The 14,775-nt window shown below is 37.1% G+C and overlaps 1 protein-coding gene across 6 annotated transcripts in view; it reads right to left on the reverse strand.

Moving 5' to 3' along the window:
- RALA (RAS like proto-oncogene A) overlaps positions 1-14,775 on the reverse strand; it is a 27,436-nt gene continuing 12,661 nt past the window's right edge. For 3 of the 6 annotated variants that reach the window (XM_030263966.4, XM_072924002.1, XM_072924001.1), the window contains 5 exons: positions 11,375-11,442; positions 8,790-8,944; positions 7,775-7,983; positions 5,533-5,707; positions 1-1,945 (listed from right to left, as the gene is read on the reverse strand). In XM_030263966.4, coding sequence (XP_030119826.1) covers positions 1,823-1,945; positions 5,533-5,707; positions 7,775-7,983; positions 8,790-8,903 — 621 coding nt within the window. In that variant the 5' untranslated portion in view covers positions 8,904-8,944; positions 11,375-11,442 and the 3' untranslated portion in view covers positions 1-1,822. 6 annotated transcript variants of the gene reach the window in all.

Below are 14,775 nucleotides of genomic sequence, written 5' to 3' on the forward strand. Positions count from 1 at the left end.
TATTTTAAAAAATGGAAGTTTATTCATCTTTCAATGGCTCAAATAGCACATAAAAGGACAGGATAAGGCATCAGCCAAGACAAGTTTTGTGTGTCCAGTGGCTTCATAACACCTCAGTTCCCAGTATACAGGTTCCAAAGCAAAGTCACAATGTTAGTGGTTAGACTCCCTGGCTTACATAGACCCACATGAGTATACAGTAAGATGAAGACTGGCTTATATTTGCCAGTTACATGAGTAACTTTTATTCTGCACTTGGCAGTCTACTAAATGTACATACAAATTCCTACTGATAAATACTGAACATGACAAACGTAACTCCTAAGACTTGAGTCCCTAAAACATCTGTTACCATTAGAGTTAAATATTTGTTACCTAGTTTTCTTGAGCACATTTTAAACTGTCAGTTATAGGCTTATACATGTATAAAAAGTATAACAGTTTGTGGAATTGATCTAGCCTGTCTCACCCCAGAGGAGTCCAAAATCCTCAAACATTCTGGTATGTTTTTAGTTAAGATGCAGCACACTAAACATGTGCTAGTATTATTCTTGTTCTGAAGCAACTGAGGCAGTATGTTTCGTTTGGGGATTTTGGATGTGCATGTTTTAAAGGTTTCTGTATTGCAAAGCACATTTGATTGTTTGATATCAACATTAACTAGAAAAAGTAGCTACACTGTTCCCCATTTGAAAATTAACATAGACTAAACAGTACAAAACCTGCAAAGAGCTTCAGCATAACACACCATGTTCCAATAGGTAAGTATTAGGAACAAAAGAAATTAACCAGACTTTCCCAGACAACATCTTAACTCAAAACACATAAGCGCTACTAGATCAGCCCCGCTTCACCCAATTCCAGGGAGTTAAAACCCAAGGAACATCTAGACAAAAATCTATGTGCAAAAGGGAAGTTTCAAGGTACCAGCCAGTTAAATTTTAAACAACTATTCCAGGCTTTTATGTGCCATAGGCTTATGACTTCAGTCTTATGTGTATTCTGACGTTTTAGTTTTAAGATACCATATTGTCTACCAAGTTACAGATGACAGAATATGCTCTGTATTATTCACATTACCAGAGTATGGCACACATTTAAAGAACAGACACTGCTAGCAGACAGCTAGTGAGTGAAATCATCCAAGTAACTGCACTCCACAGAGGGCAGTCTTGCACTGATGCACAGGGACAGTCTCCATGCAACAGAGTTGAAAACATACCCTTGATTAAGCAACCTGCTATGTTTGGGTTTTAAAATTAAGGCATATTCAAATGTTTCAATGTAAAAGATTACATCGCTCTTCTAAGTTAATCAGGTAATGCAGAACCACATATAGTTTTCCTCAACATAGCTGTTCATATACATTATTCTCTTTCAATTTGCATAACTCCATGGCAAAACAGCTGCATACTGCTTTGTTAGGTATCATGTTCACAATTGTAATTTTCAAGGCAACAAAAGACAAGATGAATTGACAAATACCAGTGATAAAAAAGTATGCTGTATAAGAACCCACAAAGTACGACTTTGCCCCTCTTATTCACTATTAAAGAAAAGACTACCTATGAAAGACTACATTCAGAAGAAATGTGAGAAGGTAGGCAATTATGAAATGGACTGAACTTTGCTTCTCCTGAAGCCACATAATTTGTTTTCAGTGAATTTGACTTTCAGTGCCACTCCAAATCATGCTTTTAGTGGTACATTACATTTTCCAACATGTTAGGGTAATTTCAGTCACTTCAGCCTTCAATGGCATGCTTATAAATTATGGTTTTTATTAGTATGGTCAGGGTAGGAAAGGAATCCAAGCTTTTGATTATAAAATGCAACATCTTTCTCTGATCCTCTTAGCTAGGCTTTTTCTTTTCTTCTTCCCATTTTTTTCTTTGCTGTCTTCCATTTTTCTGGCTCTAATTTCTCTCATTAAATCAAAAAACACCTGAAAAAGACATAAAAAGATAAATGCAAAACCAAATCACAGACATGAGTTATTAATTTAAGCTATCACTGACATCCACTTCCATTATTTCAAATAGAATCAATTACATGCAATCAGTTTGGCCAAACAAATATTAATCCAACAAATCTGTTGCTGGTTTTGAAGGCCAAGTTGAAATGATGCAATCCTGCTCGTTTCACGGCACTATAATGTTCCCCTGTCTTCTGACATTCGCTTATGAATCCTGTCAGGCAATTTTAAACAAGAATTGAAAGAAGGGTCTCATCACCAGCCAAGACTTTCAGATGTTGTATGTACATACTACTGAGGAAACTTAAGGAAATCAGTTTACCTTTCGAATATTTTAAGTGATGAGATGAGCTGCAAAGGTTGAAAAAGTGCAACATCCAATCTTAGAAACTTATTAATGAAACAGTAGCATAGACTGAAATGCACGTATGGTATGTTGTATGGTATGTTCCATGTTGCAGGTCTAAGCATAAAGTGACTTGAGGAAAAAACCAAACCCAGCATCTCCTTTAAAGCAAAGTCTTCAATCATACAACTACATAAACAATTTCTTACATGAGGTAATCGTGGCTGCAGCTGCCCTATTACAATCTTAAAGTACACGTGAAGTTCACTTTCATCAAATGGTTTAGGACAAAGTTGGAGATGCACCACTGACTTAGGTAAGAGAGATCCTACTGACAGACAGTTAAGGCTTTATGACTGGATTGCTTAAAGCTACTTTACTAATTTCAAGATCAGATCTTGACTTACAGAAGGTTACAGCAAACAGTATGTATAAATCTTTGTAATTTTACTGTAGGAAATCCGCTAAGGAATTCTAAAACTTTTCTCCCAGGAGACAGTCTTTAGATACCGTATCACCCTGAGAATGCCGAATCTCATCTGATCATGGAAGCTATACAGGATCAGGCCTGGTTAGTACTTGAATGGGAGACTACCTGGGAATACCAGGTGCTCTAGGCTTCCCTTTTCAGCCCTGAGATGAGCTCAGTTGGTCAGAGCATGATGTTAATAACTCCAAGGTCATGGGTTTGATCCCTACATGGATCAGTCACCTAAGAGCTGGACTCAATGATCCTTGTGGGTCCCTTCCAACTCAGAATATTCTGTGATACTTTGGCAGGGGCTGAAAAGCTCCTCTACAGAGCTCAGTAGGTTTTTATTACACTAATCTCATACTGACTGTGGGAAAAGTATCAACCTCCATCACATCAAAACCAAAGAAAATCAATGGAACTAAACATTTCCATCAAGAAAAGAGATTGCCTTTAGATTTTTAAATGTGTGCTAAGTTGCTTGTATTTAAATTTGTGTTAATGGCAAAATGCAACTGTACCAGCTTGCTTAAATACTGATAACCGTACAACAGTATTTAACTGCCTGGGATACATAACCTTCTGAGAAAATATTTAGTGGGTCACCTTTGCCAAAATGAGTGGAGGCTGGCTGTGTTTTTTCAAGTGAGTAAAAGCACTATTCTGGAATTCAGAGAGACCAGATTACAATAGTTTGTGTAGCAAACTCCAAAACTTCATATGCTACAAGCAACTAAGAATACACAGTATTCGCTTGTGCCAACAAGGTCTCATTGATGGTCAAACCATAAATCTGTACAACACATGCTAATCTGGATCTGTTATGCCATCAGCTCCATTGTATGTGCAAAGGCTATTGATCCAAGAGCTATTGAAAAAATATATTATATGCACTTTTTTCCTCAGGTGCTAAACAAAAGGAAGAGTTGGATTTTTACAACTGTAATAGATGGCTGTTAACTGCAGTTATATACCAAAACTAAAAGATGTGTTAGTTTTTATAACAACAGAAAGTCAGGGCTTTATTCAGCAATGAGGATGAGTTCTGCTGTACTTGATTAAGAACTTTTTGCTGCTCTGTAGGGCAAATCACTATAGTACTGAACAATCAGTTTCTTCAGTAAGATAACTGACAGAACACAAACAACAGTCGAGTTTAAGTTATTGCAAAAGAGAATTTGCATTACAGCTTTCATGCTGCAAGTGACTGCTAATATATATATGGATTTACATTAGAGAATTTTTCAGCAAATGCAAGATGTAGCATCTGGATCATCCCAGACATCAGTACAGACTGGGAGATGAACTTATTGAGAGCAACCCTATAGACAAGGACTTGGAGGCTTTCAGGGATGAAAAGCTGGACCTGGCAATGTGAACTCATAGACCAGAAGGCCAGTGGTATCTTGGGCTAAAGGAAAAGAGGACTAGCCAACAGGTCAAGGTAGGCAATTGTCCCCTTCTACTCTGCTGTCATGAGACCCCACCTGCAGTGCTGTGCCCAGGTCTGGGGTCCCCAGCACAAGAAAAAACATGGACCTGTTGGAGCGGGTCCAGAGGAGACCACAAAGATGCTCAGTGGGCTGGAGTAGCTCCACTAAGAAGACAAGCTAAGAAAGCTGGTGTTGTTCATACTGAAGAAGAGAATGCTCCCGGAAGACCTCATTGCAACATTTCAGTTCTTAAAGAAGGCGTATTAAAAAAAAAAAAAAAAAGGACAGAAAGCATTTTTTTAATGTGGGCAGTTTGTGCTAAGACCCTTGCAGGAACAATTCTAAGAGGGAAGATATTTAAATGATTAATTGTAAAAAAATTATTTACTGTGAAGGCAGTGAGGCACTGGAATGGGTTATCCAGAGAAGTCGTGGATGCCCTAACTCTGGAAGTGTTCAAGGCCTGGTTGGATGGGGCCCTGAGCAACCCAATCAAATGGTTGGGTATCCCTGCCCATGGCAGGGCAGTTGGAACTTTAGATGATCTTTAAGGTTCCTTCCAACACAAACCTGTGATTCAATGTGGGATCAATTTTGTCAACAGCTCTGAAAGGCTGGCACATCGCACTAAACATATTTATTTCCTTTGCCGCACAACTGTGACTCTTACAGTCTACAAGGCTGACAGTTATTCTGAATTGCAAAACCTTACATTCTTGCTGAAGCACTTACAACTAAACAGCATTTCTTTTTCTTGGAGACAAATATTCTCTTTAATTTATGAGGTTCTGGACCAGGTTTTATCTCTGAAAACTCATGAGGCACTTTTGGGCTTTTCACAGCTTTTTGGATTCATCCATTCTTCATCAAAACAACATAGAAAGTGGCAGATGTTTAAATGAGGGTAGGGAAGGCTCAAATCCCTCCCTTATTTGTTTTTATAATGAGGATCAGAAAGTATTCTTCACTGTTAAGAAGCAGACTGTCCCTAGTTACAGAAAAAGCTGTATGAAGTATAGGCCAAAAAAGCTGACCCAAGAAAATTTTATAAGGTCTTGTATCATGTCTTGGATAATAATGGTCCCTTGTCGTTTAGAATGGGATAAACATGTTACGCCTAACATTTTCACTGTTCTACAAGGAGTCACCTAGTCATGCACTCCTGGCAAGCTAAGGAAGAAAAGAATTTGATTAAAATGCCACCAAATTATTAACAGCTAAAATTAAGAACATAAGGAATATGACCCATGAAAAAGAGGGATAAAGTAAAACTGATGGACAGATTGTTTAAGAGGCCAGTTATTACCTTGTCAACATTAGCTCGTGTTTTTGCAGAAGTTTCCACATAATTAACATTCCACTGATCAGCTCTGTTTTTTGCTTCCTCTACAGAAACTTGCCTTTTATCTTCCAAATCTGATTTATTACCAACGAGCAAAAAAGGAACATTCTCATCTTCTTTTACTCTTAAGATTTGCTCCCTGGAGAAGAAAAAAAAAAAAAAAAAAAAAAAAAAGAGGAAAAGAAAATTACGCTTTCCATAGAGAACCATTCTTAGAATACAAACGAAAGTCTTAAACCTCATTATGATATTATACAAAATGAAGACAGACAGCTAGTCCTCAAGGAAAGAAGGAAGGAGTTGAGTCAGTAAAAAATGAAAAAATAGAACGGGACTGGTGAAAATTTATATTTAGGTGAGAATTTATATTAATAAGTAATTTCCTTTAACAGTGTTATCTGAGAGCATTTAACATTGTCTTTACATTACTGTTTTTGATGGTTATTTTTAAGCTACCCAAGCTTCCGATTAACAGCTCTTTCTTTCCTAACAAAATGTGCCACTTTAAAGCTGATAAAATGGTCCATAGCATATCTAGAGAAAATCTGTTTCTTTCAGGAATCTTTATCAAGTCAATTACATTCAGTTTCTCCAGAGATCTCAATTTACATACACACCTGAGTACAGACTCAAGCTGTATATGCATCAGATTTTTAAGGACAGACACTTCTACTGCTTTAACTGCTAGGATGAAAGGTTTAAAACTATAAATAAAACTTAATACTACAAATAGTTTGGTACTCAAGACTTCAACACTTCAAAATATTGAAAGTTTTCTTCTAATTGAAAATGCATTAATACTATCAGGAAGAGCTGTCTCAGAAGAATATTCTGTATTTTGTCTATGAAAAAAGGAGTATAAAGTTAGTTGTGAAATGTAGCCCTTTATCATGGAGCAATTCCTGAAAGACTGACAAAAAGCACAGAGAAATAACTTTCTTTTTATGGCTGAGGTGAGACCAAATTTAAAATTGAAGGGAGAGAAGCTGAAGACAGTTAAGAAATCAATATTCTAAAGGGCCTTGATTTGGTATATGGCAGGATGCTCACATTACAAAAAGCTCTGAATAGCATGCAGTCTTGTGGAGGAAGCCTACTCAGAGCTGAGACACTGTAAATAGTCCATATTTTTTTATTTAACTGTGCATTTGAGGCAGACTGCAACACCACATTTATGTATGAGGTATAATTAAAAAGCAACATTTCTCATCTTCCACACAAATGCCAGTGCAGATGTTTTAACAGAGTCTGCAGCTATCGAAAAGTAGTTTGAATAGCCAGGGGATCAGGAAGGTGGTCAGAAGAAAACTCAGTGCATCATGGCAGTACCTGTATAAATAAGACTTCTGGTAAAAATTAGTAGCTTTCAACACTAGTTATCCAGGCAATGCTATACTGGGTAAGCATGACAAGGTTTTGTTACTGGTGGGTCTGTAGACATAGCTTCTGTGAGAAGCTGCCAGAAGCTTCCCCAATGTCCATTACTGGCAGAGCCAATGCCAGGCAGCTCTGGGACAGACCCACTGCTGGCCAAGCCAATGGCAGGTAGTAACACCTCTGTAATAACTTATTTAAAAGTAATACTGCACAGGTACAATTGCACTCAGGGAAGAAATGAGTGAGAATACATGAGAGGAACAACTATATAGATAGTAAGTTCAGTGAGGAAGGGGGAGGAAGTGCTCCAGGCATCAGAGCTGGGATTCCTCTGCAGTCCATATGGGACACCCATGCTGGAGTATAATCCTAGCAAGGATCTGTGGGCCCCTGGAGAGAGGGATCCATGCTAAAGTAGGTTTACTGGCAGTAATGAGTTATTTAAATGTTTAATTTCAGTTGAGAGAGAAAACACCTGTAATATACTCCTAACTTGTATAAAATTCTATTACTATCATAAGGGTTCTAATATCATGCAGTCTGTGTTTGAGACCATGGTGAGGCAGATGTCTTCTGAATGTCACTGTGTATCTGCTCTCTGACAATAGCCTTTCTGGTATTCGGAAACACAGCAGCTAAGGCATCTAAGTTCTACAGACAGCAAAGGCCTGGCTAGGCATCTATTCAAAATACTATGCTACAACAGTAAGAGCTGCCTATCCAGTCTGGACCACCAAAAGAATATTACAAAACACACACACACAAAAAAAAAAAATCACTTTCAATCATCTCAATGTAATTAAAATTATTATCCTGCCTTGTAACTTACCTGAAGTCTGCAGTCGCTGCAAAGGATTCTAGCTCTGTAATAGAGAAGACGCAAAGAAAACCTTCTCCACTTCGAAAGTAGTTGTCTCTAATTGCAGCATAGTCCTCCTGCCCTGCTGTATCCAATATATCAATTTGGACTTCTTCCCCATCCAGAACCACCTTTTTCCTGTAGCTATCTGCTTTGGTGGGCTCATAGTCTTCAACAAACTAGAAAAAAAAATCCTTCATGATATAAAATCATGCCTGTACAAGACCATTGTTTCTGTTTGCACATCAGGATATAGCAAACATTAAATGGGTATTGTAACTAATAACTAAACATTGTGCATTTAGGCCCTGTGAAGTAATCAAACAACTCGAAGTTAAAGCACACTTCATCAGCCCAAACAGTTTTTAGGTTTTTGCTTTCCTCAGCCATTATAAGGAAGTGTAGAGGTAATTTCAAAACATCAGTGTGTGCACTACCCAAACTTCTGGTTTACACACAACATCTGTCTACATTCCATTATGAAGTCAGGTAGTCTTGACTTTAGATATATTTAGTGTCTACTTTTAAAGTACACTGAATGCTTAGCTTCTGACTTTTAATAAAAGGGATGACTTTCACTGGAAAAAAAGGAAAAAAGAAACTGATTTTCTTTCCTGTCCTCAACACCAGCACAAAAAACATGGAAGAAATTGGCTGTTTCAGGTGTCATGCAACTCAACAAAGTGAAGAAGCTTTGAGCTATAATGACCAAGTTCTAAGTCTAGTGAGCAATGCAAAAATATTCCAGTAATATGACAGAGTATCTAAGAGCTGAGAGGTCTGAAAAAGGCCAAATTTTACCTTCACAGGTACCTTTAGAGAGCAAATCAGTAATCACAAAACATGTTTCTGTTACACTTAACTGCTGAATTTCATACCACATCACATACATTTAGACCTTTTCAGAAAATAATTCTACAAATGTAACTTAAACAACACTATGTAGCAGGCACCTCCTGAGATAATTTCTATGACAGGCTCTTACCTCATCATACATAAACTGTAGTGTTAAAGCAGATTTTCCTACACCACCACTTCCCACCATGATGACTTTATGTAAAGCCAGTGAATTCTGTCCTTTAGGTTTATTTGCTGCCATCTTTGGATTCCAGAAAATTCACAGGTGTCAAACGGAAAAATCTAGAAGAAAAATATTTCTTCATTAGTTTTCTTTTATTTCTCCCACATGAACTGATAAAATGGATTTTTTTTCAAATTCCTAAATATTGATGACTTAGCTTTCACTAAAGCAGAACTGGAATTATCTGCTCTTTCACTGGAAACAATTCCACAAGTTATACTGAGCTCATTTCTTTTTTTTTTTTTTTTTTAATTAAGCAAAGAAATCCTTTACCATTTGGAAGACGCATTTTAGTATGTAGTATTTTCATTTAGTGGCACAGTAGGTGTCAAGAATTCTTGATAGTTTACTACACAAGAATTGAAAAAGGAAGCCACAGTGAGTCAACACCATATTAGAAAACATGATATGACAGCTGGAGGGGAAGGAAACAGACTTTTGAAGGGATTTCCAGTTTAAATGGCAAACACTAAGACACAGAAGCAAGGATTAGCTAGAGTACTTTTACAGGAAAAGCAAGCAAACCTGAGATCTAAAAATACCCAATTTCAGTAAGTCAGAAACCAAAATAACAATCTAGTTTATACAGTGTGAAAACATTCAACTTGCCTACAAATGTAATTATTTGGTATATTTGGAACAGTTGTCGCAGTCCTGTGACTGCTTCTTTAAACACAAATCTCTGCATCTCACCAACACCAAAGGGCTCTATGACAGCTAATTCATAGTTTAATGTATGTGTGCACAAGCACAAAAAGTAGAAATTCCATTTACTTTTTAAAAAAGCATGGATGCTATAGTTGTAGTGGATCTCTATTTTCCTACACTTTTGTTTCATTCTCTACCTATCCCAATAATAATAAAACTGTATTTGTAAATGCTTGCACAGTTTTTGAAACACAGCGAAGTCCCTGTACAGCGACAGAATGTGCTCTCCTCCAGAGACTTCAGGTCAAAACAAGGTATTAACTCCAAAAGAGACAGTGACATCTACATTACATATATAAATACAAGAAAAAATTATGGTAGCAATTTAAAACCAAATGTAACTTTCATTTTTAAAATTAAAAGCTCAAAAGGAGCACATTCACATGGCCCAGTTATGTAACTACCAGAGACTAACACAGCATAGTAACTTATCATGATTACCTTGTTACCTTTAGCCATCATGATTATTCGACAACATCACACTAAAATTACATCCTACTCCATAATGAATTCCCCTTCTGTGTAGCTTAAACAACCAGAATGTGAAGCATGACAACTTTCTTAAAAATTGAATCAAAAACCCTAGTTGAGGCCATGCACTAAGGCTTTGCTAGCAGTGATGCAGGTAGTATAAACGCATGATGACTAAAGCTTCATTGGAGATTAAGCCAATCCTTCCTGGAATCAAAAGAAATACATGGCATCAAGGTTCTCGTACTGCCATGCCAGCAAGCAGGCTGGGGATGAGCAAGCAGCTGAACCACCTGACCAAAGGGATATTACCATGCCATAGCCTAGCAGTAAAAGTTGGCAGAGAGGTTTGAAGTTTGTCAGCACTGCTGTTGCTCAGGAACTGCTGGGCATTGGTCAGCTAGCAGTGAGCTAATTTTCTTTTAATAACTTTTCTTTGGTTTGTTTTCCTTTTTAAAAAACATTTATTAGGTTATCATTATCTCAACCCACAAATTTTCTTACTTTTACCCTTACAGTTCCCTCCCCTTTCCCACCAGAGGCAGGGGGAGTGAGCAAGCAGTGGGACTTACCTGCCTACCAAGCTAAACCCACAAACTATGTGAAAAACTCTTGAGATCACATCAGCACAGCTACCTCTGAAAATGCAACTGAAAAGTAAGTAAAATTATTTTCCCTGGAAAGATTATCTAAGCAAAATAAGCATAAGGTGCTATACTCAGTACAGAGATATAGCAGAGAAATACAACTAATATCATGCTACAAGTTATTTTAAAAAGGAGATGGAAAACAGCAAACATTTCTGTTTTGACTTAAAAAGAACCATTTCTTTCTTTTTACTCAAGAGGGAGAAAAGAACATGAAAATAGTTCCAAAGCCATGTGCATACTTTCAACCTACTATATTGTTTTGTCTTTGTGCACTTTTCTCTTAAAAGGAAAAACACATCCTGAAAATCATACTTCTTAGTATGTATGTCAGAAGCAAGAAAGAAAATCCATCCGAATTCCACTATCAACTGACAACAGCTCAGTTTGCAAATGTTAGGTTACAATATCCACCTGGATCTGACCTACTTTAAGCTTACTGAGCAAGAAAACAGACTATTCTTCCGTAAGTACTCCAATACTGGAACAAGTCCAAATGAACCCAGCAGGACTTCACTCAGGTGAGTTTGGGCTAACAATACTACAGTCTGAAAAAGTGTAAATGCACAGTAGCAATATTTCACTGTAATATTTGTTGTAAATCAATCTCCAGTCTTCAAGTAGATTGAGCAATGTGAAAATTCGTATTTTACTTCAACTTACAATTCAAGAAGTAGTGTTCCAGTGTGACAAACAAGTTGCCACTTTTTGTACTCTCTGCAGCAACTGACCTATAAAAAACCAAAAACATTTCCATTTCCAACTTGATCCTGAAAAATAACTGTCAGTAAACAACATTCCACTAAGATACTGAAAATAGCAGAAACTTGACACTAACACCGACTTCAAATCTTCAAGATAAGCTTGTCATAAACACTATGCCACATTCTGGAGTAGGAGGGTGACTCAGGGATGTCAGTTTACTCCCAAGTTCTTCACAAGCCAATAAAGATATAATGCTGGCAAAAACTCAGATCTGCTGAGTAGTAGCCAATGTGGAAAGAGAGAGAAATAAGTTACAAACAATGCAAGTACAATACAATATGATACTGTGCAGACAACACTTAATCCAAAGAGACTGGTTCAGAGCAAATATTGTGCTAGAGAGAAGAAAGACCTTGAAAGTGATAAGTTCTAAGCTGTTGGCATGATTGTACCTGTTTCAGTGTGCTTTGAAAAACAAAGAAGAACCTAGATTCCAATTTTAACAGTAAAGCACCTGAGATGAAATTTCATGCAGTCTTTATCTGTAATTTATGTAGCTTGACTTATTTTCATATGTAGCATTAGTTTGGGTCCTATCTAGTTACTCAACTGTCCTACTTTATAATTATGATAAAACAGAGACTATGGCAAGAACCCTGTTGTATGAAGCTCAGAAAAGGATACTTCCTTATTAAGCATACCATGGAGTTTATTATTACTTTAATTTTCACGGTTCAAAATTACTTGCAGGTCAGAAGATAAACACAGGGTTATCCTACAGTCAAATCCTACACCACCTACGGAAGAGCAATGTTCCCAAAGAGCCAAGCACGGTGTCATCAATAGCTGTATTATCAATTTATACTAGTCAGTTTTTTACCACAATCATTGGAAATCCCATCACATCAATTCAGATGGTAATATATACAAAAGTTTATTCTTCAGTGAATAAACAGTTTTATTCTTCATGACCAGTTCTTTATGTAGTTCAACAAATTGGAAGGGAAGCAAAAGCTCAACTGGCTCAGCAATGTACTGCAGTGTTTTCATTCAGAAGGGCAAAAACACTATCTAACCACCATGCTATGGTGGATCAGTCCTCACTCCCACTGCAGATAAAGGCCTAAGAAGCTGCCCTTTTTCAACATATTTGAGCAAATAAAGACACAAACAAATTAATCTGACTGCTCAAAGTAAGCAATTCTCAAAGCTCCTACAGGTGTTTGCCTGCTTGCAGATAAACACGCCCACGATTCTGCGTTCTATTTAATGGCAGACTTCGAGTTGGAGCTAGGATCTTTTTTTTTTTTTTTTTTTTTTTTTTTTTGAGCCAGGCTAGCAAGCAATTACATTAACAAAGAACAGCAGGGGAGGGGTAGGAATTATAATTCATGTTAGCATCAGTGTCTTGTCCAACACTCTAGAAATCTGATCAAAGTAAAGAAGAGTAGGTAGCTAAATAACTTTTATTTTTACATTATTAAGATAATCAAGGAACTTCCATCTGGAGTTGTAAAGCTGTTCTTTGCCTTGAGTGATTGGCTTCTACCTGTATCAATACTACTCAGAAGTTTTCATACATTACAGCCTGCACAGGTCCTCTGCGCAAAAAATGCAATGTTACCTTTCGTTCCCCATGGATTTACACACAACATGCAGCTCCAGCCACTCGAGGAGTGAGCTGGATAGTGTAACACAACTTGGACATGTTAACTTCTGCATAAAGTCTTGAAACACAGAATGGTTACCTCCAGATCCAGAAGAGTAAACTAGATAATCAGGCACCAGCAAAAAAGTAGTTTTGATCTCCAGGGATAATATTTTCAGGGAGAAATCTTTCCAAATACAAGTTAGGAAAGAAAAAACAAAAAAGCAGGAATCCTTGCTCTCTCTTTATTAGTCTTCATTTTGTCCTCCTATTTACTATTTCAGCCAAATAAATTGAGATAAAAATATACTTATGGGCAAAAAAAACCTTATGGGTTTTATCCCTCACTAATCTCAACTGAGATGACTCATCTTAAGATGTCCTGTTCCTCAGTTGGCTTTTTCTTACAGAATAAGTTGCTCCAAACCAATCAAAGCATGTTTCTGTACATATCCATTCCATTTGTCCCCTGCATCCCTCCCCAGTGCAATAATCCCAAGGTTCATACACTAAGGGAGAGCAAAAAAGTGGCCAACGGAACAGCTGCGTACCCTCCAAAGAGGGCAATAGACACCCAATTTAGATTGCTTCCTTTCCTTCACAGGGAACATAACTCCCCTTATTTAGCCAGCACCAAATACTGAAGAAATTAATAGAAACAATCATATCCAAGACACCTACATCTCTGTCAAAATGTACCAAAAACTGGCCAAGAGGCCAAAAACTAAAAAAGAACAGAACATATGATCAGTCTCATTGTCTCCTACACGGTGACCAAAAGAAGCCAAGAACTATTCCATCCATTTTAATTCCTCGGAGTCTCGTAAATGCAAGGTAAATGAGGACAGACCAGGAAAAGAAAAGCATTACACCAAAGTCACATCATTACAGGCACAAGTTCAGCTGGCATCTTCTTCACTACTATACATCAAGCTGAATGCAGGCCTTCTGAATGCACAGTTGTCCTTAACAGGCGGACTTTGATATGCTGCAGACATTTGTTTGAAGGGGTCTAGTTAAACATAGCTTTGTATTTACAGATAGCTGGTACAGTCAGCATAGTTGGTTCTAGTTAATAAGTAGAGATAGTGGTGCCTTTCATCAGTTGCAAAACAATTTTTATTGTCAATTTTATAGCCTACATAAAACTAGTACATCAAAACTGAATCCTAGTTCATTTCCTTTCAGAGAAGATTACATAAAGATTTGGAAGTCTGTCATATTAACCTCATTACCCACTCACTTTTAAAATGCGTAATTTTCTTCCCTTAAGAGTGCTTTATATAATAAGCATCAATTAGAACTGCTAGAGGATACATTATCGCACCTGCCTTTACTCTGCGTAACAGAGCTAGAAATTGATACATTTGAAGGAACAAAAATAATTCAACTGCAGTGTGTGAGCTGCCTGCACAAAATTAAGAACTAGTTAATATGCTGTGACCAAAATACTTCCAGAGAGGCAAAAATTATCAATTACTTACTGAACAATTAAAGAAACTTTAACAGTGGAAACTCGTATTGCTCTAAACAAAAATCTTTTTACTTGAAGAAATTAATGCCTGCACTACTCTGCATGTTACACTTAGTATGTATCACCTCTAGAAACAAAACTCACAACTTATTTCACGCGGAAGTGAAAAATCTATGGTAATTATTTGACAGTGTTTTCTGAAGTGAGTTAAAAAATTCTCCGAAGTTTTGTAATTTC

This window comes from Taeniopygia guttata, chromosome 2 (genome assembly GCF_048771995.1).
Source record: "Taeniopygia guttata chromosome 2, bTaeGut7.mat, whole genome shotgun sequence".
NCBI classification, from domain to species: Eukaryota; Metazoa; Chordata; class Aves; order Passeriformes; family Estrildidae; genus Taeniopygia; species Taeniopygia guttata.